Consider the following 27,281-nt stretch of genomic DNA (forward strand, 5'->3'; position numbering starts at 1 on the left):
ATGGGTGAAGTAAGAGGGCCCTCTCTACCCACAGCGGGAAAGGTCATTTTTTAATTTAACAAAAAAAAAAGATGTATGGGGTATCGCCATAGTTTATTATTTGTTTTTATCAAAAAGTAGTAAAACATTGTCAAAAACAGTCCACACATTCAGAAATTCAGTTCAAATTAATCTTCTAGTCTGCAATTTGTGACACAGTTGGTAAACGCTTGGACTAACGCTGAACAAACCAACGGTTGATGAGTATTATCCTCGTAACATTTCATTATCTGTACAAAAAAAACATTATGTGTTATACTTTATATCAAGAAGTTATATATAGGTTCGGAAATATTTCGGAAACTATGTAGGTAAATCTTACCAATACTTAAGTAGGTACATAATATGTTACCCAACCATGCAAGACAAACTGCAACTGCTGCAAACTTTCGGAAAATTACACTACTTACTATTCTCTGGATATAAAGCTGTCTAAGCTATATACATAGGTACCTACTCATCAGCTATACATATATTATAATGTAACAAAATTGATATTTCGGATATTGGAGTTGCGTTAGTATGTAAAACAATAAATAGGGGTATTAAAGAAACAATGAAAAGGGTATTATTTCGACTATAGGAACAATGATATAACGAGGTATACCTTTACTCTCCAATCGAAACAGGGTTTAATTTTTTGAATCCTTTCATGCGTTATTTTAGGGGATTCAAATGTTTTATTAGTAGTTTCAATGTTTTTATCGTATTCAGCTTCAATAATCTTATTGATGATTTGATGTTCTTTCTTCAAGTAATCTATTCTATGTGACCAGTAATCCATTTCACCATCATCTTGGTAATCTACGCCCTTGTCTTTAAATAATAATTCATCTGTGGGCTCCTAAAAATACGACGGTAGGTAATTATTATAGCAAATGACACAGCTTTTGTGGATGATTCTCAAAGAAAATATTTATTAGCAAAATAAAGTATTCATACCGTTCGAAACCGAAACACCTAAGGAAATAAATTATCCAAAAATACAAAAGAATTGCAAATGGGGCCTGAATAAAAGACGAAACCAGATAAAACCAGCGATACAAAAACTTACAGGCGGCAGGTTATCAAAAGCTATCACATTTTCTGCTTCTATTGATTTTTGAAGAGATATAGGAGGACTAAATGCAAAAGTGTTATCAAAGCTAATACGTCTGGTATCTTTACTAACAAAAGTTCCCATTTTAAAAATTTTGTTCCATCAAAATGTTCAATACATACTGATTGGACAAGTCAATTTATGCTACAAAATTTGTCATTTTTGACAATCTTTTTCCAAAACATCAATCTTCTTTCAATCTTCATGATTCAAAAAGAAAAAAAAATTGATCAAAAGTTTGTGTATTCACTCTTTTCGCAAAATACTCTTTCATTATAGTTTTTCTTTACATTGTTAGTATTTTGTCTTTGTAAACTCTGGAATTACGAATTACTGAATTCCTACACTGAATATTTCCCGCCTTGGTTTCAAAAAGACCGGATGTAAGTTATCAAGATTTTTTTATAGCTTTTCCATCCATATGAAAGAATGAAACCAGAAAAAAACTTCAAGTTTTTGTCTATGTTTGTCAATGGCATGTTTGTTTGACATTTGACATTACATGTCAAAATTGTTGAATAAGCTCGGTGAACAAAAAAATAACATTATTCAATTTCAATAAATAATTGATTAGGATTACAGTCCATACAAGCAAGATATCATCGACTGTCTTTGATACGTTGTAGTTTTAGATAGGGGTACTTATGTCTCGTTTGTAAGTTATATTGTATCAAAATAATATAGGCAAGGATGTCGCTGTACGACGATCTTGATACAATCAAAGCTCGTACCACCGAAAAGGTTGCTGGATGGTCTTCTGGTATCAAGTTATTACAGTCTCAATTGCAATTAAAAAAAGCAGCAGTTACCCAGCCCAAGCGCGAGGCTTTACGGCGTTCCACGCAGGTAATGAGGCAGCAAATTTAAGTGAGGACAGTTCTAAATTGGATCTATTACTGTATTATTTTAAGGGGTTTTCCTTCTCATTTATTTCCAGGTTCTGACTCCTGTGATAGATTTGAAAAGTAAACCAAAAGATGATGACGAATCTAACTCCAACAGTCCCAAGAGTCAAGGCAAAACATTGACAGCATCACTGAATGTTCGTGATTTTGATTGGAATGTGGCTAATGAATATGACCCCATGTGGCCTAATGACTATGAAAAAGTTGCCAAAGGTATGAAATATGTAGTATATTATATTACTACACAATGTTATTGTTATTGTATTGATGATTTTTAATTCACAAAGTACAATTTTAGAATTTTACCAAAAATAAACATTTTCTCTCTGTATTTTTCTGACTTATATTTTTCATTCCAGAAATACAGGCAAAGAGATTGCAGCTTGATGGAGACCGAGGTGATCGATCAGAACGGAAACGAAAAAGCAGATTTGGGGATGAAGAAGATATTATACCAGAAAAAACGATGGTGGCTATGGTAATTATATTTCTGATTCAAATTTATAATTGATATTAAAATTTAAAAACATCTTTGGTACAATTCATTCAATTGAATATGATTAATATATCAGTCCATTAAAAAGCTGTCAGCATCGTGTAGTTTTACCAGATAATTAATATGACTTTTGTTTCATACAGCAACCAGAAGAAGAAGAAGCAGAGGAGATATCAAAGCGGTCAGCAGGTGCTGCGATAGCGCCGCCCCCTTCACTCACAGTGGAGACACCTTCCCCTCCCCCCATGCCACCGAGCATGCCCACACCTCCCCCATCAGTTGGCTTCTCTATCGGTGGATATGGCGCAAGCTCTGTTGCTGCTAAAATTATGGCTAAATATGGTTTCAAGGTAGGACTTCCATCAAAATAGTACTTTGAGATAGCAAATGCAAGCTTGCATAATTGCATGCAAGATGACAATAAGTCTTCTTATCTTTTGTTATTCTTGTATCTTTAGGAAGGTCAAGGTTTGGGTAAAAAAGAACAAGGAATGTCAGTGGCTCTGCAAGTTGAAAAGACTTCCAAACGTGGGGGTCGCATTATTCATGAGAAAGATGGTGGCAACGTTATGCCCCCTCCTGGATTCGCCATGCCCTCCCTGCCAGGTCCAGGTACTTGATTTGCAAATTGAAATAGCACCAGAGTTTTGATAACACTAATAATTATACATAAGCCGATGGAATATGTAAATAATTGGCTGTTTAATTTCAGATTCACCAAATGCATCTAATTCTCCACATTCACTCAACCGGGAGCCTTCTATCACAGAGATAATGAAGTCACCCAGCAAAGTAGTGTTATTAAGAGTATGTCCAAAAGTCTTAACTATTTTTTAAATATTACATTAGATCTTCTACCTGATCTTTCTCTGTGATTGTATAATTATACATTTTGAAATTCATTTTCAGAATATGGTTGGACCAGGAGACGTAGATGAAGAATTAGAACCTGAAGTCAAAGATGAATGTAACACAAAATATGGAGATGTTATAAAAGTGTTAATATTTGAAATGCCCAATGCTCCATCAGATGAAGCAGTCAGAATTTTTGTTGAATTCAAAAGAATCGAAAGTGCTATCAAAGCAGTTGTTGACTTGAATGGGAGATTTTTTGGTGGCAGACAAGTTAAAGCAGGATTTTATGACGTAGAAAAATTCGCCTCCCTGCAGCTGACTGAATAATAATTTACTGTAGTAAATAAACTCCTACTTTTATTTACCCTTACCTAAAATCAAAATTCACCAACTCACTCGGGAAAACCGAGCGGTACATACGCAACTGTGATGTCCGTCCGCGTTTTATTATTTTCAGCGCGTAGCTAAGCTGATCGCATGCGTGCGACATCTCGAGTTGGAATAGTTTCGCGTTCGATTTTCAGCGTGATTTTTTTACCGGAGAATATAAACATTTTGCTGTCGCGCGTGTACGCGCTCGGAAAATCCGCCAGTGTGCAAGCGCCGTTAAAGGAAACGCTTGGAAAGCGTTTACCATAGATTATAAATGTCACGAGTATAGACAAACAAACCAGTTGCTGTCACTGTGAAATCTCAATACAAATCGAGTCATGTCATTCTCATTCATTGTGATATAATAGTGTTTACTATTTCTTATTTGTAGTAGTAACTAAACAATAAAATAAGCAATGACTTTATTATAATTTGAGTGTATTGATTTCAAATCATACTAAAACATAATATCCTATAATCAGATATGGTTTAAAGGTGTAAACGTGCTTGTCTTATACCAGCTGCTAAAAGTGCATCGTCCCACTTATTGGTATAAGTGTATCGTAAAATATTGAATGATAAAATAACATAATATCAATTAAAATGGCATTTTATACATGTAATCGATATAGATTAATAGTAATACTACTGCTCGTGTTGATTATGTGGCAGTTCTTTCGCCTGTTGCCTGATAAATCTGCCACACAAATATCAGAGGTAAGCTATTTATCTTTCGCTGGAATGTCATTAGAACTAGATAATCTTTGCTGACCAATATTTTTCCTCTATTATCTATAAAACGTGATACGGGTGCCGTACTAAGTCAATAGATACAAATGCTCTGCATATTGATTTTCCTTATACATGCATAGCTTTATTATTCTATATTTTGTCATAGCAAATGTTTCAAATATTGAATGCTTAAGACAGTAACAAAATCAAATCTGAGCCACTCATTCATGTTTTGATTCAGAAGAAGTTTAGTTTTTAATGAAATAAATATGGCCCTATTATGTTCTGCTTATTACAATAGATCTATTTATCTCATTCTCTATAGAAGTATTTCCCATGGACTCATTTCATGAATGAACATGTTATTATTCTATTATTTTCCAGTCTGGTATAGTGGAGTTGGAAGATGATAAGTATAATAAGCATAAACAAGACAAAGTTAAAGTGAGGGTGTATTATGAAGCCCTCTGTCCGGACTCCAAGCATTTCTTTGTGAGGCATCTGGGACCAGTGACAGAAAAGCTATCAGAGTTCCTAGATGTTACATTAGTACCCTATGGAAAGGCTACAGTAAGTATTTTAGATTACTATTGAACATTAAACACTATTACATTGTGACAAAAATAATCCAACCCCAACAATTGAAAATAGCAGTAACAATATAATGTAGAATATTTCTAATTAGAATATTTAAGATTTCCTACTTATTATAATTTAAATGTTTTTATTATAGACCAAAGAAGAGAATGGGAAGTATTTCTTCCAATGTCAGCATGGTGAGGAAGAGTGTTATGCTAACAAGATCCATGCGTGTGCAATAGAGGCTGTGGCAAACATGACTACTTCTGTCAAGATAACTGAATGCATGATCTCAGACAATATGGATGCTGATGGTGCTCTTGCCAGGGTAAATTTCAAAATCTTGTTAATTTTCTTTTAAAGATTTAATTATAAAAAATACTTAATTGAAATATCACTAATAGAGTTTAAGGATAAACTAATATAATGTTAATTACTCTTACAGTGTGCAAAGGAAATGAAGATTGAAGCTGATCCTATCAGTCACTGTGCGCATAATGACCTTGGAACTAATTTACTAAAGAAACATGGAGATGATACCCATATATTGAAGCCAACATTTATTCCGACAATAACAATCAATGGTTCAAGGGACAATCAAGCTGCCATACTGAAAAATTTCCTATTAGAAGTATGCAAATTGATTGACATGCCTCTACCACCACCATGCTTGTGACAAAACAAATTTTATCGTCCAAACTTGCATAACATACTCCAGCATTTTGAGTAAATCCATGAATTCCAGTGTTTTGTTAATGTTAAGCTCAAATTTAAATTGCTCAGTTAATACTTCCATGAATTTTTTTTATACTATGGCAATTACCAATGCTGTGTACGCAGTATGCCTACATTGTACAATTTGCAACAGCTTAATCCTATTGATTGTATTCCATTCAAATAAATTACTCATGGTAAGCAATTAGAAATGCACTATCATGTGCTATGGTTGGTTAAGAAAATTATTGGTTAAGAAAATCATTTTATTGAATGTTTTGGGAACTAAAAAGGCTATTGAAGTATTATATTCAAAAATATAATTTTGGTGATATGTTAGATGTATTAATTGTTTGTTTATATAAACTAAGTACCTAAGTTGTAATGGGTTGTGTTTCCTAAACTTTAATGAGTCAATGAACAAATATTTTTAGAAATTTTCTGACCAAACAACTTTGGTTGTTATTGCATTTAGTGATAACTATTTTGTTTAACAAACTGTTGTATTTTTATAATTTTAATTTACCCATGTTTCTATAAAACCTTTTCCAGTCAATTTATAAAATGTAATCATGATGAATTTCTCATACTAGTAGGTCCAGTATAAACTAATATACTTACTTAATTAAATCATTCATGATAATATTTTACGCTTTAGGTTAAAAGTCTGAACAAACTATGTATGTATAATCCAAACTAGGAGATATTTTTAGTAACAGTATTTTTTTTAACTGTCTGTAAATTTACTTTTCATAAATCATAGCTAAAATGTACGTGGATATAACCATAACAGTAAGGGTTTCTTTTAAGGGAACATGTGATGAAAAACCCATTCATTTTACATATAATATTACGTATTGTTTCCAGCTTTTTGTAGCAGATCATTAATTTATAATATCATTGACATTATCATTTTTGTGGCCCACATTTAAGTTTTTACAGAGCCAGTGTAAGAACTTAAAAATGTATAAGGCATTTGCTTATGCGGTGGCATTGGTAAAAATACGTAAAATTCCGATATTACGGACTGTTTCAGATACAACATTCAAAATAATAAAAGTTATAGTGTCTTCCTAAGGTGTGAGATGAGACTAAAATTCCATAGATGTTTGATTTTACGAAAAAACGATTTATTATTATTATGCACTATATTTAAAGTCAATGAAGAGGCTCGATGTTTATCTTAAGGTAAAAGGGAAAGAAACTGCGATAGTTGCAACTCTTAGCAAGGTTTACTTTATTTCTGGGGTAGATGTAGTGGGAAAATGTCGTTTTGTTGTACTGTGCATAGATTGTAGAAATGACGCTGTGAATTTAATAATAAAATTATAATGTCTCGAACATAAAAAAAACCTTATTTGTAAACTATTGTGAGCCCTAGTCATGGTCTTAGCGATCTTCCCAAATATATAACATTATAACCTTGTTGCAAAACTAACTTTAATTTCAAACTTACACTTTACAAAGTCTTGGCGCACAATAAGTAGTACTCCATTTGATTAGGCACTTATAGTATAAAGATCTTGACAATTTGAACATTCTCTATGTCTTCTTAGTTCAAAAATAAAGTGTGGCTAAAAATCAATGTAACTACAACGATAACAATTAACTTAATTGAATCATTAATTTAAGCTGTGGCTTAGGCATTTAATAAGCATTTGTGTAAAAGTATCAAGATAATTAGTAACATAATCATTAACCAATAAACATGAAAACCACAAATGGTACCATCAGCAGTTGTTGTAGCTATTCTATAAAACTTTCCACAAGACCATCTTATACTGGTGGCAAGATTATTTTATTATTTTACATTTTAGAGGAGCAACCAACATAGAAAATATATACCGAGTAAACTATGCAAATTGAATTACTTCTTTATCTAAAATGTTCACAGTAACATTGAATACGTACTTCATAATGCGCAAAATGAATAAATATAATTCTAAAAAGCAATAAGTACAGAAATATTGAAATACCTACAGCTTGTTCTGAGAAATGGCGAACGCATTTATTGTTCTACGAACCGACTAATTTATACATGATTATTAAATTATGCGCTATTGTTGATTGGAAGCGAGTCAATTAAATACCTACCTACAATTTATATAATGCATTGCCGTTTGTCAGTATTTTGGAAAATGTTAGCGAAATGAAAGAACCTCCTCCTTTTTGGGAAGTCGGTTAAAAACTGATAACATGTTTATCTGTATTGCAGTAAATTGAGAACGTTTTTCTGCAATTTTGTAACCAGAAAGCTGAGTGAAACTGGGGAAGAAAATAATACTTAATAAATGTACTTTTTATTTGCTTACTTCTTTAGTATGTAAGAAAAATGAAAGGCAACATATGTTATATTGTTATTGTATTATGAATAGCGCGGCACTTTACATATTGTGAAGCATTATGTTTTAGCGTTGTTAGCCAATTCAGACAAATAAAATGTGGGTTGTATTTATGTACGGATATTATTTTTTTTTCTCTTGCCGTCGACCTTAAAATAGCGTTAATATATAATAAGTAGGTATTTTGTGAATGGGAAAGTAGATAGGTATTTTATACCTAAAACCAGTGTGATGTCGTCATGTGAAAATAATATTGCAAATTAAAATACTTACAAAATTTTCAATCATTTGTTTTTATTATTGATTTACCTGCCTTCAAAAATTAATTCGTTATTCGTGACTAATGTGGAACTAACCAGATTAACCGTCCGTATGATTAGGAACAATACCGATAGCGCCGTCTAGATCCAACCTGATAGCGCCGTCTAGATCCTTTACGCAGTGGCGTAGTGTGGGTATGTGCCGCCCGGGGCAGTTGTCGATTTTGCCGCCCCTTCCCGTGTATTTTTTTTAACAAGTGTTACTGGCCGTTTGTCATTTTTAACCGACTTCAAAAACAGGGTTTTTTTTTTGTATCAACGTTAAAAATCATCAAATGACCCTTCCCGCTGTGGGTTAGCAGCGGTGAGGGAGTGTCAGACTCTTAACTGACTAAACACGACGGTTCTTTCGAAGGCCTTTTATGTTCCAGAGCCGCGGTAACTCTTTCGAACAACCCGCAGCCCCGGCAGAAGGGGGTGGTTCTCAAGTAGATTTTTCATTTTTATCTTTGTTACTCGAATTCTTGAAGTTCTTAAAGTTCGAAATGCGCGAGCGAAGCGAGCGCGAAATTTTTATCGGACTTAAACCAAATATTACGTAAAATTTAGCCCAAACGTACTTAACTTTTTGTTTGTTGACAGATGTGAAAATAAGGGCATAACGTTTTTTAATACACGAGCGAAGCGAGCGCGAAATTTTTATCGACCTTAAAACAAAAATTACGTAAAATTTTGCCCAAACGTACTTAACTTTTTGTTTGTTGACAGATGCAAAAATAAGGGCACATCGTTGTTGGATACGCGAGCGAAGCGAGCGCGAAATTTTTATCGGACTTAAACCAAAAATGACGTAAAATTTAGCCCAAACGTACTTAACGTTTTGTTTGTTGACAAATGCAAAAATAAGGGCCCATTATATAGTTTTTGAATACGCGAGCGAAGCGGGCGCGAAATTTTTATCGGACTTAAACCAAATATTAGGTACGTAAAATTTAGCCCAAACGTACTTAACTTTTTGTTTGTTGACAAATGCAAAATTAAGCGCATACAGTTTCTGAATACGCGAGCGAAGCGAGCGCGAAATTTTAATTATTTTTTATTTAAGACTCAAAACCAAAATTACGTAAAATGTAGTGTCACGTGTGTTTTAAGTACCTGACAATAAATTTTGCCGCCCCCTAAAAGCTGCCGCCCGGGGAATTTGCCCCCCCTGCCCCCCCCTCGCTACGCCACTGCCTTTACGGCATCCAACATTTTTTTATTTACAGAACTTAAATTGTAACTTACAATTAGAATTGAGAACCTCCGAATTTTTACTAAGCGGGTTTAAAATAAGAACCGGCCAAGTGCGAGTCGGACTCGCGCACGTAAGGTTCCGTACCATCAAAACGAATATTCTATATATATTTATGGATATCGAGCAAAAAAGTCACGTTTGTTGTATGGGAGCCCCCGAAATATTTATTTTATTCCAGTTTTCAGTATTTGTTGTTATAGCGGCAACAGAAATACATTATCTGTGAAAATTTCAACTCTTAACTATCACGGTTCATGAGATACAGCCAGAGTGACAGACGGACGGACGGACAGAGGAGCGAAAGCAATAGGGTCCCGTTTTACCCTTTGGGTTCGGAACCCTTGAAAACCTTCCAGGTGCGAGTTGGACTCGCGCACGAAGGGTTCCGTACCTACCATTATGTTTTATAAAACCGCATCTACCTGCTGCCGTCATCGATATCGAGCAAAAATGTGCAAAAAAATCACGTTTAATGTATGGGAGCCCCCCAAAATATTTATTTTATTCTAGTTTTCATTATTTGTTGTTATAGCGGTAACATAAATACATCATCTGTGAAAATTTCAACTCTCTATCACGGTTCATGAGATACAGCCTTGTGACAGACACACGAACGGATGGACGGACAGAGGAGCGAAAACAATAGGGTCTCGTTTTACCCTTTGGGTACGGAACCGTTAAAAAAAGATCTTTTTACAATTCCTTGGATTTTAATAACTCTGTAAATAATTATTGGGTAGAAAATCGAATCAATTAATGTTTTTAAAACTTGAATTTGTTGGTAGGTATATCTGCTGTTCAATCATTTTCTTCGGACATATAGTTTCAGGAAAATCACAAAAAATCAGCCATTAAAAAATATTTTTAGGTTTTTGTGAGCGTATTTAAGAAACTGGCAATTATGACTACTTAAGTATATTACTCTCCTCTGAAATAAATAGTTGCTACTTTTCAATTTTTAGATACAAACAGTTTATATTGCCTTTGCTTTGTATGCAAGACTGTTTTCAATATTTTATATTTTCAGTAGAAGAAAATCTCCTGTAAAATGTAGAATTTTATTAATTAATGTTTGTTTCGACTTCCACTATTATTTCGTGACACCTACACTGGTAGGTTCAGTAAAACCGCAGAAAATACCTATTAAGTATGTAAAAATGAATATAATATCTAAATACACGAATAAAAGGGAAGAAAATAAGTAGGTGTGATGGATCTCAATGCTTCAATATTACAATCGATACGGTACTTCATAACTAGTGATGTTCTTAACGCAAAAGGTACGTAGGTATAGGTAATTAGGTAACTGCATCACCTAATCGCCATGCGGCATGCTCCGTAGCCGCAATACCGGCGAGTTAGCCGACGGTCATCAATCATTCGCATCAAGCTCCCACTTTTCTATATCGTGTACGAAGCCAATAAATTAGTAGCAGCTTTCCACCTTTTTCCGTGAGTCACCGTTCAAAGCAAACAAGGGACTTCAGTCAATTCAATTTAAAACCCGCTCTGACAACACCAATTTGCTTGCGTCTAAATGGCTACCTTTGCTCCGAAAACCATTTCAAACACAACAATAAATCTTCAGTGAAATCACGGTCTAATTTCGTAAAAGCCCTGTCTCGCTTTGCTAATTAATATGAATGGCATTTGCATCCGGCTTTTTCTCGCGTACACCATTTCCAACTATTGTTTTGCAAAGATTCTCACAATTTATTCCTGTGTTTACCCGACTGCTCAGGGAGAAGGAGGGGTTATTGAGATTAATAAAATGCTGTGTGTTTTATGGCTTTACTTAAATTAAAGCCTTTTGTTTTCTTTTAGTAATAAATTGGGTCATTCGTCAAGAGTGATCTTATTTATTTTTGAGTAGATCATAATTATTAACTAGGCGTAAAAAATAGATAGGTATAAGCTATATAAGTCCTATGTATGCATTGTACAGATTGTACTGTATCTACTTAATGTAGGTATGTAGTAGATGGAATGGGAAATATTACCGATACTATTGATTTTAATCCAAATTCCTAATCCTTGTTACACAAATGATCCTAGTAGCATAAGCATCAATTATTATTTATCTAGGTACATACAAGATTGACTAGGTAACTAGGTAGTTATAGAATTAAGGACGTATCTTAAGGCGAGGAATTGGTCAGCAATAATTCCATAACCGGCACGCGCATCTAAGGCGCCAAAAGGGGTCGGAGCGTCTGAGCGGGGCGAGGATAACAATACGCGCGCTAGCTTATAACTAAAAGTCGTAAGCGACAAAATGGTTTTGTAATTTTATTATTTAGAAATGATAATTTGATAAAAAATCCTTCTACAATTTTAAAGAGTATGTATATACTCAACTACTAAAAAAGTTAAGAGGCTTAAATCGGTCCCGTTTGCCCATAATATGTGAATCTCTTTTTAAAAAGAGGTATGTTTGATATATTTTTCTCTGTTATAAAAGTTACCTAATCATGTTTCTACGTCTAACAAAATAAGGTTTATATCATGGACTTTTAGGTAACCAAGTTGTATTTTGATCCGTTTTGTATTTACTGAGAAAAATTGACATCCTTGGCGCCAAAAATTCCAATTCGTCCTCTTAATCGGAAATCGGATATGAACGTCTGTGTTGTTAATTAACTACCTACTGCTTGCAGAAAGCTTATCAACTGAGATTATATCAATATCGAGGAGGGAATGGCATGGCATAGGTACGCTTGCTTACATGTACGTTCCGACATGGTATACATATGTCTCCATTAATCTCAAGTAATAATGCGTGTATGTGTGTTAACGTGTCTATTGATTACATAATCAGGGCGTAATTAAGTTATCTACTTAGTAGTTAGCTAATTATGACATTCGATAAACCAATGGGTTATTATTAATCAGTAGATCTAGATCTACCTACTTCAACGTACATAAAATACAAAATGCATTGAAATTATAACAACCATTCTCGTGCAATTGGAACAGATACACGAAACGGCTATCAGAGTGTTCACCTGTCTATTACAGTTCGGTGATGCTGATAGGAACGCAATAAAGCCGCTTACGCACGGTCAAGTGAGGGCCGCCGCCCGCCCGGCTAGCACTGAGCCCCACGTCGTCGTTCGTTAAGCCAATGCACAAATCTAATGGATTTTTTATGTTGCCTGAAATCGTAACGATATGCATAAAATGGAAAATGTACCTTGCCAAAAAGATTTTACCCGCGCGCAATAAATCAGTTTTATTTTTATCGAACTGACCGTTCCAAAATTGATGATTTTATAACACATCTATTGAACATTTAGATAAATTGGTCTGTCTATTAAAATACTACTAGATACTATAAATTAACTAGCTATTGCCTTGCTCATGGTACACCTTTGACTTTTCTACGATCTTATTACCTACATGTACTTGTGATAGATGTGATTGATCTTCCCCTTTTTAAAAAAATAATAATTTCAACAACCTCATCTACCTACATATAACATGTCACTCTGTTACTGACTCGTAAATATGAGATAGGTACTGGAATATAAGTAATTATTGCAGCTACATGGGTGCTGACTTTAATTTCATAGCTTGCTTTTTAATCACGGCTGACACGTAATATCAGGCGTCTTCGCTTAACACCTAATGGGCACATTTACTGCGTCCACTCTGTTATTATCTCACACGAAGGTTAGTCTTCTTATCGACACGTTCATTAAAGTAATTAACTACACGAGACATTAACTAAGAATGTCTACAGCTGCCAGTAATAAACAACATTTATATCGATTTGTGCGTGTTAGTAATTATTATATTAGAAAACTCAGACAATAATCGTAGAACATTGTGCTCACAATGGCAATATCAGCAATCGATATAAAGCAATCTTTGCCAAACGACCCAAGAATGCACATATACATTTATTTATGTTCTATTGTTGTCACTTAAGTACTTATCCATTAGGTTTTCAAACAATTCTAGAAAAAATAAAACGGATTAAAAAAGCTACCGACTTTTTATTTTTAACGCTCAGTTTGTGAGTACCAATCAGTTTATCGTGTATAACATAGCTTTGATTTCAGGTATATTTTTATATTGAATGCAACGGAAAAGGCATTGACTTGCATTATAACACGATGTATCCTTGACAAATTCAATAAGAAAGATACAAACTTAGTTTTTACCTACGTTACGTTTTAACTTTAATGTTTAGGGCCAGTCGTAATTAGATAAATATGTAGTAAGTCAGTACATGTGTAGGAGACAGGTCTAGATATATGTGTCTGTACGTGAACGCGGCGTGTACTCTCATTAAAACTTTCCTCAGGCTGGAGCTGCACGTGTTTTTAATTTTTATCGAGAGCACTCGTCGTTAGCGGCTGCGGGGGCTTGCGGCTCGCGCTGCGGCTTTCGGCTTTGATTGCGGTAATGACGTCTCCCCGACTTCCTCGCCACTTGTCTCTTCCCACTATCTTCAAATGATTATTACTTTACAAATTAATGATGTCCACGTTCTAGTTACGTATATTTTTTTTAATCACAAGTAGAGCTTCCTAAGTGTTTTTACTTTGCTGAAAACGTTTTCATTAATCTTTCGTGGTTTGTAGTTACTGTGAGACACCACTTATCTAATATTAAAAGGTTGTGAGTAGAAATATTTTCTGTTTGTGTATAAAAAAGAGAATGTGTACCGGCTTAATACCAAGTTTCTCTTATCCCCAAGTGAGATTCTCTTTTAAATTAAGTATATATATCTCCGACGAAAAATATAAGTTAGTCTTAACGAAGACTTTGGCTTTAACGTCAAAAAGTCCTATAATCCTTATCTATAAAATTGTCATAGTGACCAGCTATTACGATACTGTACACTTATTCAACTATTAAGTCCTGACAGAGTAGCCAGTGCCAACATTTATTGTCGGTGGGCGCAGGGGTCAGAAGACAATCCAATTGCTCTTTCTCGGTCGGTCTGTCCCGTCTATAGTGGACAAACAATACGAATTTATTGGTTTTCTACCACTATTGTGTTATGAATCACTGTTAAACTCCCTGTTGTTAAACACCTTCAACTATTTGAACTGTGGCAGGGCTCGTGAATCTTGTCAGACAAGTGGGTAGGGAAGTAAGTATCACTTGAAATATTACAGTGGTACTGCATGTTTTAACTGCATGTTTGAAAAAGTAACTTCTTAGTTATTTCAGAATTTTATCTTCAACACCACGAAAATTACTATGATGAATTTTCCTCTTGATCATGAAGTCAGAGATTGATTGTAGAGAGAGTAGCTTTGATTGTAATATGTAAAAAACTTTTTAAAATATAGTACTATGTATTTCAAAGCATTATGTAGTTATCAATTATTCAAATACAGGCCACATATTAACTAAGTATGCTTAGGGAGGGATGCAGTTGAGTTGTCCAGAAGACGCCTCTTATATCAGGCGGCCGTTTAAACTTGGTGCTGAACGCCCATGCACAACTACGTATGTGAAAGTTTACTTGTTACCCCGCGTCGCGTCGCCAATAGTCCGACGAGTTTACATACAATAGAAATATTGTAAAAACTTTCCTACCAAAACTAGTCAACAGTTTTGCTCGGATGCCGTATATCTGAAATTCACTATCGAACATTTTTAGTCATCGTGTTCGCTACGAGAAGTTTTTCTTAAAAGGTTTTTTTTAGTTTCCATATGTTTCATGGTTTTTTCAGAAATAGCTGCAGTCGATTAAGACATTGGCCTATATGGGTTATTATGAAAATAACTACATAATCCAACCATCCCGGAATAACAGTGAGTTCGTAGTTAGTGCCCGAGAGCAACGTGCCTACATCTCCATAGGAATAACACAATTTGCATTTCACCATGGAATGGCCCGTTGTATCGAGTTGTCGGAATGCGCATGCACAGCTAACGAATGCACAGATGCATGATGCAGCCGACAGGGAAGCAACAAATCCTCTTAGGCACGGTCACTGACGACGCCTATCGGCCCAGTTGCCGACGCAAACAACTCTAATGGATTTTTCATGTCGATTGAACACGGCATAGGTAGATATAAATGCGTGGAAGATAATCGAATATTGGAAAAAACACTATGCTGTGCTCCGGGTACGGATCAACCTCTTCGTTATAGGAATCCTGAATATGTTACGTGACGTGTCGTTGGCTTTCATTAAGCCTCGTGGAGATATTGTATTAGAATGTGAATGTCAATACATTTTTTCTACAAATATTAATATTTATGAGCATCTGTCTATGTTTGTGTAACCCCATCAAGAAAACACGAAGTAACATTAATTAGATTATTGCATCAGTAAACAAAGCCTATAAACACAAACGGTTTAGTTTTCCCTTCAATATGCTCGCTCACCTGTACAAGTTAAGCGTGATTTTCCAGGCTGTCTTCGGACCATTAATAATCATTAAGTGTGATATCGTCGGGGCGTATTGTGGCCGCTACGTCAGCGAGAATAGCAAATTATGACATTAATTTTATAATTATTATTGTGTAGGCACAATAGAGGAGGGTGCACAAAACACGTAAGCTTCACCGTGGAAACAATCATTGTTCCAAAGTGACTCAGGAAATACTCCTACTATGGCTCTTACATTAACCACTGTATTTATTTACGTAAAATAAATATACGGGTAGGTTATGAGTAATGTTATAAATTGTAAAATATTTGCTGTCGTAATACATAATTATCGTGTCTTCAGATTTTGTCAAGTTACTTACGTATTTTTATGACAAAATATTGTGAAAAAGTTTCAGAATGTACACGTTTACCTTACTTATAGTTCGCACCGTGTCAGACAGAATACCTAACAAGTTATGTTAAGGCTGAGTTGCACCGTGTATTTAGCTAGTTGCTTACTCATTCATGGCTTGAAAAGTTTCCGCCTCATGATTACCGCTTGTGTTGCAAGTAGCGTAACACCTTTAACGCATTAATTGCTGGCTTTAGATAACTGCCGCGTTAACTATCTGCCTTAACTGTGTGATTTAGTTGGGGTGGAGTTGGCGGTAATATAAGTCTTGTTGGCGAGCGTGGCGCTCTACTGCCGCAGAGGCAGCGGGGCGCCATGTTTACGGGGACTCTGCCCCTCGTAGTATTTTTGGCAACCTTTGCTTATGGTGGGAAAGAAAAACCGGTAAGTTGGCCTAATTTCTATAAAAGTCTTCTAGTTCTCCCGATGTTTTATTTTTAATTTTGTGAAATTAGAAACACCGCATCTCTAAATATTTAATTTGTAAGATTAAAATTCGCTATTACAAAAGCCTAACACACATTATGAATTACACGGAAGGTGTCTAGCATAGTGAACAAATAGTCGGTTGTCATAGTTTATGAAGTGTGAGCGGAGGCAGCGCGTGAGATGGATGGGTGACAAAGAGGCGAGCTACACTATTGCTCAACGTCGCGGCCGCGAATACGTAATGCATCGTGTGTGCCGCCTCTTGTCGCGCGAACTATCTCCAATGACACACGAAAACTAAGGAAATTGGTGAAATAAATAAAAAAGCTTGTTAAGTTTAATGAATATAGGCACCTGGCACATACATAGAAACTACAAAAATAAATGTGTCGATGTTGGTTCATACACTATTTTTGCAAAAAAATAGATTTATAAATTTTTTCCGATTGTTAAAAGTGACTGATATTAATGTACCTACTATAGTAAAATTCGCAATGAAGAATTTGTTAAACAATATTCATTTACCATTAATTAATTTAACATAATTTCTCTAAAGGCATTTGTCCAGAATTGTAAATTAAGACAACATAAGAAAGTTACAATGGAGACAGTCCCTCACCATTTAAATTAATATTTAACATTATGATACAAGTTGATGCGCATTGGGTTGTTCCCGGGGGAATCGCGACTTAATATTTTCTTTGAGAATGTTATCTCATTTTTAATATTGAAACGACTTATTTCCCCCCCGTTGTTCACAAAGGTAGTCGTGTAGATCAAGAGGCCGGGGTGTCTCAGTGGTTCGCCCACTACACTAAATAATGCAGACATAAAATGATTTAATAAGGAAATCTCGGAGAAGTTTGTGGACCTAATGTGTGGCAACTTCGTGGAGGTGCTTATATAAGTAGTTTGAGGCATCGCTTAGGGTGTGCTCGGCTTGCTCTTTTGTGCAGACTGTCTTATTAAACGTTGGTAAGACAATTGTTTTGACGTTTCAATTAATAACTTCAGTAATTTGTAATAGCTGTAGATTGTTTCAATTGTATCAGGAAACACGATTTAAAAATTTAAATTATACGAAATAAATAAATTCGTAACATAAACATACAACAATAGTATGCCACACAAACTTATACACCATTCTGATCCAACCGTCAAAGCAAATTGAATACATCTAAGTTAAACATATTTCTATTTCAGGTTTTCAGTGACGAAATCAAAGAAATAATACAAACTGTTCACGACGAGTGTGTTGCTAAAACAGGGGTCGCGGAGGGTGAGTGTTCAAAAGAAAAATTTCTTCCTCCTTTGTTCTATGTTAGCATGCGAATGACGCCGAGTCGTCGAGCAATCGGCACGGCTAAGCTACCCACCACAGTCTAAGAAAACAGCTAGAGAAGTCAGTCCACAATATATTAAATATGTAAAAGATAGCCCTGAATAGAATAATAAGTAAAGCCTTGAAAAAAGACAGAATGTTATATTTTTTGGTAACAAGTAAAACTGTGGCACTAGCAGTGTTTTCAAATACAATGTCACATGTTTACGAACATTAAAGAGTCTTTATTCTTACTTGCCCCCAGAGGATATAACGAATTGCGAAAACGGCATATTTAAGGAGGACCCGAAATTGAAGTGCTATATGTTTTGCCTGATGGAGGAAGCGAGCCTCGTGAGTTATCCCTCTTTTGTTTGTTTCTCTCTTCACCCTGTCGTACACAAAATTAGATACAAACAGGCATTTAATTTATTTTTAATTCAATTCGTTCGCTTTGCCTTTTAACTGTGTGGAATGTTACCTTGACTGAGGGCTTAAGTATTAGCTTACTTTGACTTTTGTTAAAATATTAATTTGAATTTCTTCTTATAAAATAATAAACTGTAAAATTGCAGGTAGATGATGATGATGCTGTGGACTACGACATGTTGGTCAGTCTGATACCCGAAGAATACGTTGACCGAACAACCAAAATGATATTTTCTTGTAAACATCTCGGTAAGGAATAAACATCTAGCCATTTTTATTCACAAAAGTAGCATTGGCATTGGCTCACTGAATAATTATAATTTTACTTTTTATCCTAGTAAGCTATTTGAGAAGTTATTTTTATTACTACTATCCAATTTATTTTTTCAAGGCAAGCTTTCATGATTTTGATTGGCAGACTCATTATTACAAGATCATTTTCATGTTTCCAATTTATACTTTAGTATCTAAAAATAGTCTACATATCTAAATACTGTAAGGGACTGGGTACGAGAGTTTTGTAGTGGTGGCTTCTTGCATTATATTTTTTGTTGTTTATTTGTAGATACTCCAGACAAAGACAAATGTCAGAGAGCATTTGAAGTACATAAATGCTCTTATGAAAAGGATCCTGATGTAAGTTTACACATAATTAATACATCATTACTGAACATCTTCTGCTAAATTGAAATACTTATAGCAGAAAATGCTAATTTAATGCGAAGTTAAAATTAATTAATGCAGAATTTAAAGATTGATAATGACGTTTTGAAAGTCTGTAGTATTAACCATAGGTATTAACTTTAAAATAAATGGCATATTTATCTTGCAATATAATATAAAGTTGTCACAACGAATTGTAATCATAAAGAAGTTTTACCTGGAAACAAGTGCGTTTCATATAACATATAAAAGAATATAAATATTAATAAACCCTGACATGTCTACATCAAGCTTATTTCATGAAGGTGAATTAGTTTTCCCAGTAATAAGGTGTTATAACGTGAATTCATTTTCAGTTATACTTCTTATTCTGAGAGCAGAGCGAGCAACTGGCGAGAGCGGAGATGATTGTGTTTCTACTAATAAAATAAACTTTATTGTCATGTCTCTTGATTTATTTCTCTCTTAACTGTGTTTTCTATTTATGTGCGCTCGATTTCATTATGTTTATTTAGTTGAATCAGATTTACACAGTTAGCACATATCTATTGCCGTTTAAAAAAAGACAGATTGATAGAGCGATTCTCATTGTGTATGTAAAGATTTCAAAACACGTTTTAAAAAGTAAAAATGTTTGAGAATTGAAGTTTTGCTAATTAAAAATACAGTTTAATGGATCATCATTAGTATACCTGTTTGATGTTATATTTTTTGCATTTAAGTAGCATCTACAGTTACAAATTATAAATTCATTTCTACTCTCCAATGGGAAGAAAACATTAAGGTACATACTTGTAAATAAAGATGTAATTTGCCGGTAGCCGCGGGCCCTCAGCCCGTCTATTTTTTTTACAAAATCTCGTTCAAATTTATTCAGATCTTGAGAGAAGTATAATGCTAAGGAATTAATTTGCTTCACGAGAAATAATTTGTTCGCGGAAAAATAAATGAGTCGGAATCTTGTAAAACGTGTAATTGTGATCTTTAGTGACCCTCCCAAGATTAAATTTAGAAGAAGTTTGTATGAAAGCAGTGGCGGCCACCGCATTTGCCCCACTTAACTTTTTGTTATTAATATTGCGGTTTAAGTGAACACAAAGGGCAGATGTAATAAGGTTTGAATACAAATAAAAGTAAAGGTTAAGAATTTCATTAAGTAAATTGGTTTCGTCTCGTTTTTATCAAAGTATATTCTATGTAATTTTTTATTTAATTCTAGCATTTAAATAAAGTACTGTGGAGTAAAAGCTTTCAAGCGTTAAGCTTAAAACTGTTTAACAACTATAGAAACCTAGCATTTCGGTTCTGTGATTCTTTCGCAATGTTTGCAATTCCATTTGAGTAGCATGTCGGTGACAATGGAGTCGGAAGTAGAAAGTAAACTTACAAACCCCAATTACAATAGAAGAGCAGGTTATTTAACAGCAAAACGACATTCAAAAGACGGAAAAACCGAGGGTCGGAACATCTGCACATAAAGAGGCAATTTGGAGATTGCCGGGGGCGCACAACCGCCACGGAGAATTGTGCTCAAATGTATTCAAAATTAAAAAATGAACAAAATATTGCAAGGAAATTCATTGCGGTAAAATAAACAGAAGTGGCTTGTTACTGTGGACAGCGGAGCCGGGACGCCGCCACGCGAACTTACCGCCGCACAAAGACCAACTCCGCGCCTCGACCCGACTTCACAACTACTGCAGGTGCTAGCTCCGTCACAAACGCTTTACCCGCTCACTAGCTGAGCGTTCCACAACTTCTTATCGATTGTGTCAAACAAAATAGTTGTACTAATTTTAAATGAGAAAATAGATTGCGCCAACTACCTGCAAGGTACGGACGAAGGCGGTCAGTCGGCAAAGGCAGCGGATATCGCAATTTGGCGCTGAGCCGCAGTAATGACGGCCTAGCTTGGACGTTGCGGTTGCGTACGTGCACTGGCTACACCAAATAGCTACAGTCCACTGAAATACTGTTCAACTTATTTAAAGAAATTCCAGTAAATGTCCCATGAAATGTGTTGCTTTCAAATGTTTAGATAGTGCGTTCACAAAAAACTTTATTTTATTTATAAAAAATGTTCACATCTTTTGAGGATAATCAATGTTTTACACCCTGTATATGTACACATAAATAAATGTGATAAACAAACAATATACAGACATGCAATTAAGAATTCAGTACGAACCTTTATCTTTACGTGAACAGACTGGAAAAAAAATAGAAAAAGCAAATGTTTCAATTGGTTAATTTTAACTTTAAGAAAACTTTGGTAACTAGTTATCAAATTGAATCAAAATACAAACATTAATTGAACGAGTTAGTGAGAAGTTAATCCAGTGCTACGAAGTGCTACGCGCTAGCTACGAGCGTAGTACGCCGAACGAATGCACTCGTAGCAGGGATAGAGGTAGCCGTAGCCGATAGACTCCTACTAATACGGCCGGAGCCGAACGCTGGACTTACCCCCAAATTATTCCGCTCCCTATTCAGAATATTAATAGCCCGGACCATAATGGCATAGTGATTTGATAATCACAAACAGTAGAGACGTCCAAACAAACAATAGATTCGTATATTAATACTTGGTTCATCTGTTTGAATGACCATTTTAATGCGATATTTGATATTTTATTGGACATTTCCGTTTGGATTTTATGGTTTCTTGAGATTGGACATATATCTTACGGAAGTGCTTCAGTTTCCTGATCGGTATATTCATAAATAAATCTACGTAAGACAAGGGATAGAAATAGATAGGTAAGCGGACACAGTTGATGTTAGTTCGTCACGTACTTAGTAATTAAATCAAGTTATAAAGTAATTGTTGTACAACAAATTATTACATGATGTTATCAAAAAACTATCGTTATACAGTGAAATAATTTATGTGAGTTGGGAACGTTAGTGAAACAAGGCAATTATCCAAATAAATTGAGTTAGCCGGTCTCTGCGCCCCCGGCATAGTTCGCTCAAAGGAAGCGCGTTATGCTCCTTGGCAAAGGTGTTTGTTTCGGGGGCGCGCCGCAAAATGAATATTGATGACTTCATGGGGTCCGGAGATGATTTGCTGAAAAATTAGCTTCTTTTCATCGTTTTATTGCCCTGCATCGTTTCGGAAGCGCGTTGATGAAGACTAATATAACCTTTAATTTTGCTTAGTAACGATCACGTAGATTTATTTGGGGTCATTAAAATTGTGGATTGTGATGGCTTCGTTTATTCTTCGTTTGTGTTCTGTTATCAAATATTGGAGTAATTTTGATGAATTACAATAGCAAATGTTTTGATTAAATACAGGTGCGATATATTGATTAATGTATTATTTTAATTATTTTTATTAGTTTTTATTTTATAATTGAATCAAGTGGTTTTAGTGACAGGATAAGTAAATATTTTCTTTCCATCTTAGTTACCAATTGTTACACATATTTACAAAAAAAGAACATTAATACTGAGAAGTGGCTTCAAATCCAGGCAGTCTGTACTTAATTATTTTCCATTAGCAATAAAGGAATTTATTTACTATATTTTCATCCAAAAAGTTTGCAATAGCTCCACCAAATATATTAGGCAGTTGATTAGTGTGTATAGATATAAATAAATATATGCAGTCGTGTTTACGGTGGCGGCCACATCATAGACGCGTGTCATCTTGCTCGGTATGACCAGAAGATACAATTTATATGCAAATTCAGCGCAAGATACAAGCCACTGATGTCAGTGGGTGCCGCCACTGTCGCGCGCCCGACGCCTTCTGTGATAGCCTTTAAAATTACTTTTGCGCACAGAATATTCATGTTGTATTGGTAATACACATGATATTAAAATATTGTATATTGCGGTGTGCTTCGAAACTCTTTATTATGTTCGGGTCTCGGAGGTTTCATTCTCAACGTGATTGATATCTGTAGTTATACATTCTTTATTAGGTTGGCATATTTTATGATAATTCTAATAGGCATTACTGTAACTGTATACTTACCCTATAATACACATACATAGAACTTTCTTATTAAGCTCTTGTAAAAAAATATTAAACTATAACGTGGAGTATATTTTAGCGGTGTTTGTTATAAACGGATTCTCCATTTGTTTTCTTCAACGTCTAGAGAAAAATGTAAAAGAAACAGTAAATTATATTTGCCTTGCGGGCGAGCCGTTGTATGAACCAAATTAAAAATCTACTCGCAGATACCTGTATTGTTTCTTTAAGCAGTCTTTACGAAGATAGTTTATTTTTCTTTTACTCGAGTTTTTTTCTTTTGTTAATCGTTTAAGGGCATGGAAGGTCAAGTAAGTGTTAACAGGCCTGTGTCTCAAGTTACAGTGATTGCATCTTCATTCCGGAACCACCCTGTCCGAATAATTCTGAGTGAAATTAACGAACGAGTAAATTAAATCAGATGTGGCATAGCTGCGATGCAATTTCGGGGATAAGTATAGGTAAATAGGGTATAGGTTAAAAATCGAATTTAAGAATTTTCTCAGTTTGTGAAATAAATAGTTAAATCATATTAGAGTTGCCACTGAACTAATTTGAACTAAATCAACATTTTTTTTTCTCAATCAAGTCTACAAAGCTTATTTACAAGCATGATTTCTGTATAAGTCAATTGTTTTCTTTGTGATTTAATATTAAGTTTGGGACCTCATTAATGGTCAGCCGTACCAACGAATTTAAGGGCAAAACTCCTAACAAAATTATAGAGCACCACAAAAACTATCCGAGTGATCGTGTTACAAAGTAACCAAATGCCTCCTCCTCCGACAAACTGAGTTCAAGTTTCTTTATTCCGCTGTGGAAGCGCGTCGGCGACCGCTGGCTAAGCCAATTAGTGTCCACTTGGGTAAACACCGGCTCGTTAGAGGACTTGTGTGTTTTATTCAATTCAATTTGCCAGTTCCACCGCCACTTATTGATAGGACATACTTTTCTTTGTTCGCTGTTAATTTGCTCTGGCTTCGTGCTCGCAACAATGGACAAATATTACCGATTGTGATTTTGCTTTGATATCGGACTTTTGGAATCCGTTTTTGTTCTGAATGTGAGATCTATGTAAGCTTTGGGTCCTATTTCAATGAAAGAGTTCTGTATTCGTTTGATAACCACAGCTTGCATATTAACTTATCTCACGAGTATCAAGTATGTTACTATAACATTAGTCCTATTCATAAGTTGCATTTTTACACAAACACAGTAGAGTATATTTTAATTTCACTTAATTTAAATTTGAAAACTGATTCGCAATCCTTGTACATTTAAATAGGAGTCCTTTCAATAGATCTGCTTATTTATCAGTATCTGGTGAATACCGGCGTTATATCGCAGGAGCAGTTCGGCGATCGGCACATCGGAGGATGTCGCGGCTCTCGGTAATCTAGTCCGTGACTTGCAAGTGGAATGCGTGGTTTTATTACCTCCCGCCGGGGGGAGGGGGGCGCCCCTCGTCGTTAGTTGTGCCGCATTGTGCCGGTTATTGCCGCCCGCGACGAGCCTCGCAGACTACCCGACGGAACCACCAACTGCCCGCGCCTGAATCTTGATACCGTGAACCGGTTCAATCTTGATTTTAATATGTTAGTCAAATTTCTAGACGTCTAAACTCGTATAAAATGTTGTACATCTCACCAGTCATGTCTGCGAATTTCCTCCACGCAAATGGCAGGAGGAAGAAAGGAAATAATCTCATGTATTTTTGTATTATACTAACGTAACCAAGTTCCTAAAATGTTCGCACAATTTAATAAAGAGTTCACAATTAAAAAGCAAATAAATTAATTCTCGATTACATGAATAGGCTTGATAAATATTACCCGGTTACGTTATCAAGTTACCACAGGTACCTTTCATTTTTCCATAATTCCTGGTGAGGCTTAGCACACAGTGGGTTACGTTCATTGAGTAGAAAATTATATGCAAAATCACGACGGAAGTCACGGCCTGACGGAAAGGTTGAGCGGGGAATAATTAATATTGAAGCTTTGTAAAGTTTTTTTCATAATAACGAAGCATATTTCCTTCAAAACAGATTATCCCAATTTAACGTAGCAACATTGTAGTAGGGGATTAATTTGGACCACGGCTATGCGCAATCCAGAGCCATTTTAAAAACATGGCGCGTCCATAATGATGGCTTGATGAGAGCCGCGTCAGTGTGCTGCACTCCCCCTCCCCACTAAGCCCTTCTTGCCTCTACATACACTTTTAGACTTTAAACCCAAAAAGAACTCATTTCCAAAGTTTTGGGTTTCAGTAACGATAGACTAAGCATCTTTATTCTTATTCGTAAATAAATCAATAAACATTTTTGCACACAAATTCAGGATGTAAAACACAGATAAAGTTATATTTATTAGAAAGCATGTCTACGACGTACCTACATATCATTTATGCTATGGTGAATAATTGCAAGATGTACGAAACGAATTTTCACGTTCTTATCTCAAATAATTGCGTCTAATATTTGTATGCAACTCTTAAATTTTCAAATAGTATATGCAACGTTTCTCTTTCACAGCAAATGAGTAAAAAGAATAAGCTCCGCTAACTTTTATCAAAACATGTCCACCGCTCAAGTAGCTCCTAACTACTAGCAGCAATTTTCAACTTAATCATATTAATAGCTTTTATACGAGGGCTGTTTGCTTAGGGAGCGACACGAGAGCATATTCTGAAGTTGTAGGTACTTGTAGTTAACTACATGTTAACATGTTTGTGAGTGAAAATTAGAGAGCAAACTGCGGGACACTTACTAGTTCAGCGATAGGCACACAACGGCCCGCTGAGCGACGGAATGTCCTAACAAGTGAACTATCCCAAGTCTGCAGCGAATAACAATGTATTGCATGAACAAAACATTCCCACGACAACATGCTTATACACTTTACTTTCACTTCACTTCTAAACTGCATAACGAGATGTACATTTTCAGTTGACAGCAACTTATTCATGCAATTTTCGTGTATAAAAAGCTCTTTTGTTTTTTGTTGGCATTCAACTTGTGTAGAATATTTTATTCCGGCAGCTAATGCATACATTCGTTTACACAAATTGCATTAAGTTATAAGATATCTTAGATTTTCTTGGACCCAAATTCTAAAACTAATTTTAAAATGTTAAATTTGATACACAACTGGAAATAAATCTAGTTGCATATTATTTGTATTAATACAAAAGTAAATATAGACGTGCAAAAAATCTGACTGATAAAAAGATATTATTTTAGTTTCCCCACAAAAAATATACACATACAACATGGTACAAGTTGAGCAGAGTTTTTCGAAAGTTTCCTTCTTTACTTATTTTGAGGACGGTCGGAGCGAGCGTCGAACTCCCTAACTCGTGTTATTGAATTTAATGTACCCTCCCGGTACCTAGCTCTATTCAGTGTCGATAAAATCACTTGGACCTGTTAGACATTACAGTGTGTGTTGATGCCGTACATGTACCTGTGTGTCTACCTACTAAGTGCCTTGAATTAGTGTTGCTCCAACGAATGAAAGGAAAGTCTGTTTGCTTTATTTCAAAGAGTTCCTTTTGATGTCTCGTGTTTACAAAACACACGTAAATGATAAAATGACACACGAACTAGACGAGTGGGTGTGTAATTTTTTTCCTTTGGTTAACCGCAAAAGGTTTCTTTAAGCTAACATTTGCATTTGGCGTCGCCTTCGGTTCGAGGTTGGAAGAGACGCACTTTAATCACAGAGAACAGGTGGGAAGAGCCGACGAGCAATTTTAATATTGGAATTTCGTATAAAATCCAGCTTTCGCCCGCAAATAGTACAAAAATATTTGTTTCGTTCGGGCAATTTTGCGGAAGATTCGTTTGTGTACTTTTTTCAAACGAATTCGAGTTTAATCTTCGTTTATCCTGATGGTTCATGGAATTAGCAATTTATTTGTCACAAAAAAATCATGTTCATATTATAACTTTTTTGTTTGTTTATGTGTACACTGCAGGCTCCGAAACTACTGAAGCGATTAGAAAAA

At 35.2% G+C, this 27,281-nt stretch overlaps 4 protein-coding genes across 5 annotated transcripts; 3 read left to right on the forward strand and 1 right to left on the reverse strand.

Annotated features, from left to right (window-relative positions):
• Positions 1 to 74: 74 nt before the first annotated feature.
• Positions 75 to 1,298, reverse strand: LOC110374108 (MICOS complex subunit MIC19). The gene is made up of 3 exons (XM_021331692.3): positions 1,094 to 1,298; positions 647 to 883; positions 75 to 269 (listed from the first exon to the last, which is right to left on the reverse strand). The coding sequence occupies exons 1-3, from the start codon at positions 1,220 to 1,222 to the stop codon at positions 168 to 170; spliced, it is 468 nt and encodes a 155-aa protein (XP_021187367.1). The 5' UTR covers positions 1,223 to 1,298; the 3' UTR covers positions 75 to 167.
• A 318-nt stretch (positions 1,299 to 1,616) lies between these two features.
• LOC110374105 (splicing factor 45) lies at positions 1,617 to 3,742 on the forward strand. Of its 2 annotated transcripts, none has more exons than XM_049835927.2 (7): positions 1,617 to 1,984; positions 2,076 to 2,256; positions 2,403 to 2,521; positions 2,683 to 2,889; positions 2,998 to 3,145; positions 3,252 to 3,346; positions 3,449 to 3,742. In XM_049835927.2, the coding sequence occupies exons 1-7, from the start codon at positions 1,829 to 1,831 to the stop codon at positions 3,719 to 3,721; spliced, it is 1,179 nt and encodes a 392-aa protein (XP_049691884.1). In that variant the 5' UTR covers positions 1,617 to 1,828; the 3' UTR covers positions 3,722 to 3,742. The 2 variants fall into 2 exon arrangements, with proteins under 2 accessions (XP_049691884.1, XP_021187361.1); XM_021331686.3 differs by having other exon boundaries at positions 1,618 to 1,984; positions 2,998 to 3,151.
• Positions 3,743 to 4,081: 339 nt separating this feature from the next.
• Positions 4,082 to 8,417, forward strand: LOC110374082 (gamma-interferon-inducible lysosomal thiol reductase). Its single transcript, XM_021331654.3, has 4 exons — positions 4,082 to 4,483; positions 4,883 to 5,068; positions 5,232 to 5,405; positions 5,523 to 8,417. The coding sequence occupies exons 1-4, from the start codon at positions 4,370 to 4,372 to the stop codon at positions 5,751 to 5,753; spliced, it is 705 nt and encodes a 234-aa protein (XP_021187329.2). The 5' UTR covers positions 4,082 to 4,369; the 3' UTR covers positions 5,754 to 8,417.
• An 8,256-nt stretch (positions 8,418 to 16,673) lies between these two features.
• LOC110374117 (general odorant-binding protein 83a) lies at positions 16,674 to 19,732 on the forward strand. The gene is made up of 6 exons (XM_021331701.3): positions 16,674 to 16,827; positions 18,076 to 18,151; positions 18,459 to 18,547; positions 18,769 to 18,871; positions 19,188 to 19,258; positions 19,642 to 19,732. The coding sequence occupies exons 1-6, from the start codon at positions 16,759 to 16,761 to the stop codon at positions 19,657 to 19,659; spliced, it is 426 nt and encodes a 141-aa protein (XP_021187376.1). The 5' UTR covers positions 16,674 to 16,758; the 3' UTR covers positions 19,660 to 19,732.
• The last annotated feature ends 7,549 nt before the right edge of the window (positions 19,733 to 27,281 follow it).

Source organism: Helicoverpa armigera, chromosome 3 (genome assembly GCF_030705265.1).
Source record: "Helicoverpa armigera isolate CAAS_96S chromosome 3, ASM3070526v1, whole genome shotgun sequence".
In the NCBI taxonomy this organism is placed as follows: domain Eukaryota; kingdom Metazoa; phylum Arthropoda; class Insecta; order Lepidoptera; family Noctuidae; genus Helicoverpa; species Helicoverpa armigera.

Bases quoted from the DNA above. Each gene is read 5' to 3' on its own strand.
- LOC110374082 (XM_021331654.3), top strand. From the start codon at position 4,370: ATGGCATTTTATACATGTAATCGATATAGATTAATAGTAATACTACTG. The intron at 4,484-4,882 runs GTAAGCTATTTA...ATTATTTTCCAG, and splicing joins CTGCCACACAAATATCAGAG to TCTGGTATAGTGGAGTTGGA. The intron at 5,069-5,231 runs GTAAGTATTTTA...TTTTTATTATAG, and splicing joins TACCCTATGGAAAGGCTACA to ACCAAAGAAGAGAATGGGAA.
- LOC110374117 (XM_021331701.3), top strand. From the start codon at position 16,759: ATGTTTACGGGGACTCTGCCCCTCGTAGTATTTTTGGCAACCTTTGCT. The intron at 16,828-18,075 runs GTAAGTTGGCCT...TTTCTATTTCAG, and splicing joins ATGGTGGGAAAGAAAAACCG to GTTTTCAGTGACGAAATCAA. The intron at 18,152-18,458 runs GTGAGTGTTCAA...ACTTGCCCCCAG, and splicing joins TAAAACAGGGGTCGCGGAGG to AGGATATAACGAATTGCGAA.
- LOC110374108 (XM_021331692.3), bottom strand. From the start codon at position 1,222: ATGGGAACTTTTGTTAGTAAAGATACCAGACGTATTAGCTTTGATAAC. The intron at 884-1,093 runs GTAAGTTTTTGT...TCGTATTTTTAG, and splicing joins CTTTTGATAACCTGCCGCCT to GAGCCCACAGATGAATTATT. The intron at 270-646 runs GTATACCTCGTT...TTTTTTGTACAG, and splicing joins GTTTCGATTGGAGAGTAAAG to ATAATGAAATGTTACGAGGA.
- LOC110374105 (XM_021331686.3), top strand. From the start codon at position 1,829: ATGTCGCTGTACGACGATCTTGATACAATCAAAGCTCGTACCACCGAA. The intron at 1,985-2,075 runs GTAATGAGGCAG...ATTTATTTCCAG, and splicing joins CTTTACGGCGTTCCACGCAG to GTTCTGACTCCTGTGATAGA. The intron at 3,152-3,251 runs GTACTTGATTTG...GTTTAATTTCAG, and splicing joins GCCCTCCCTGCCAGGTCCAG to ATTCACCAAATGCATCTAAT.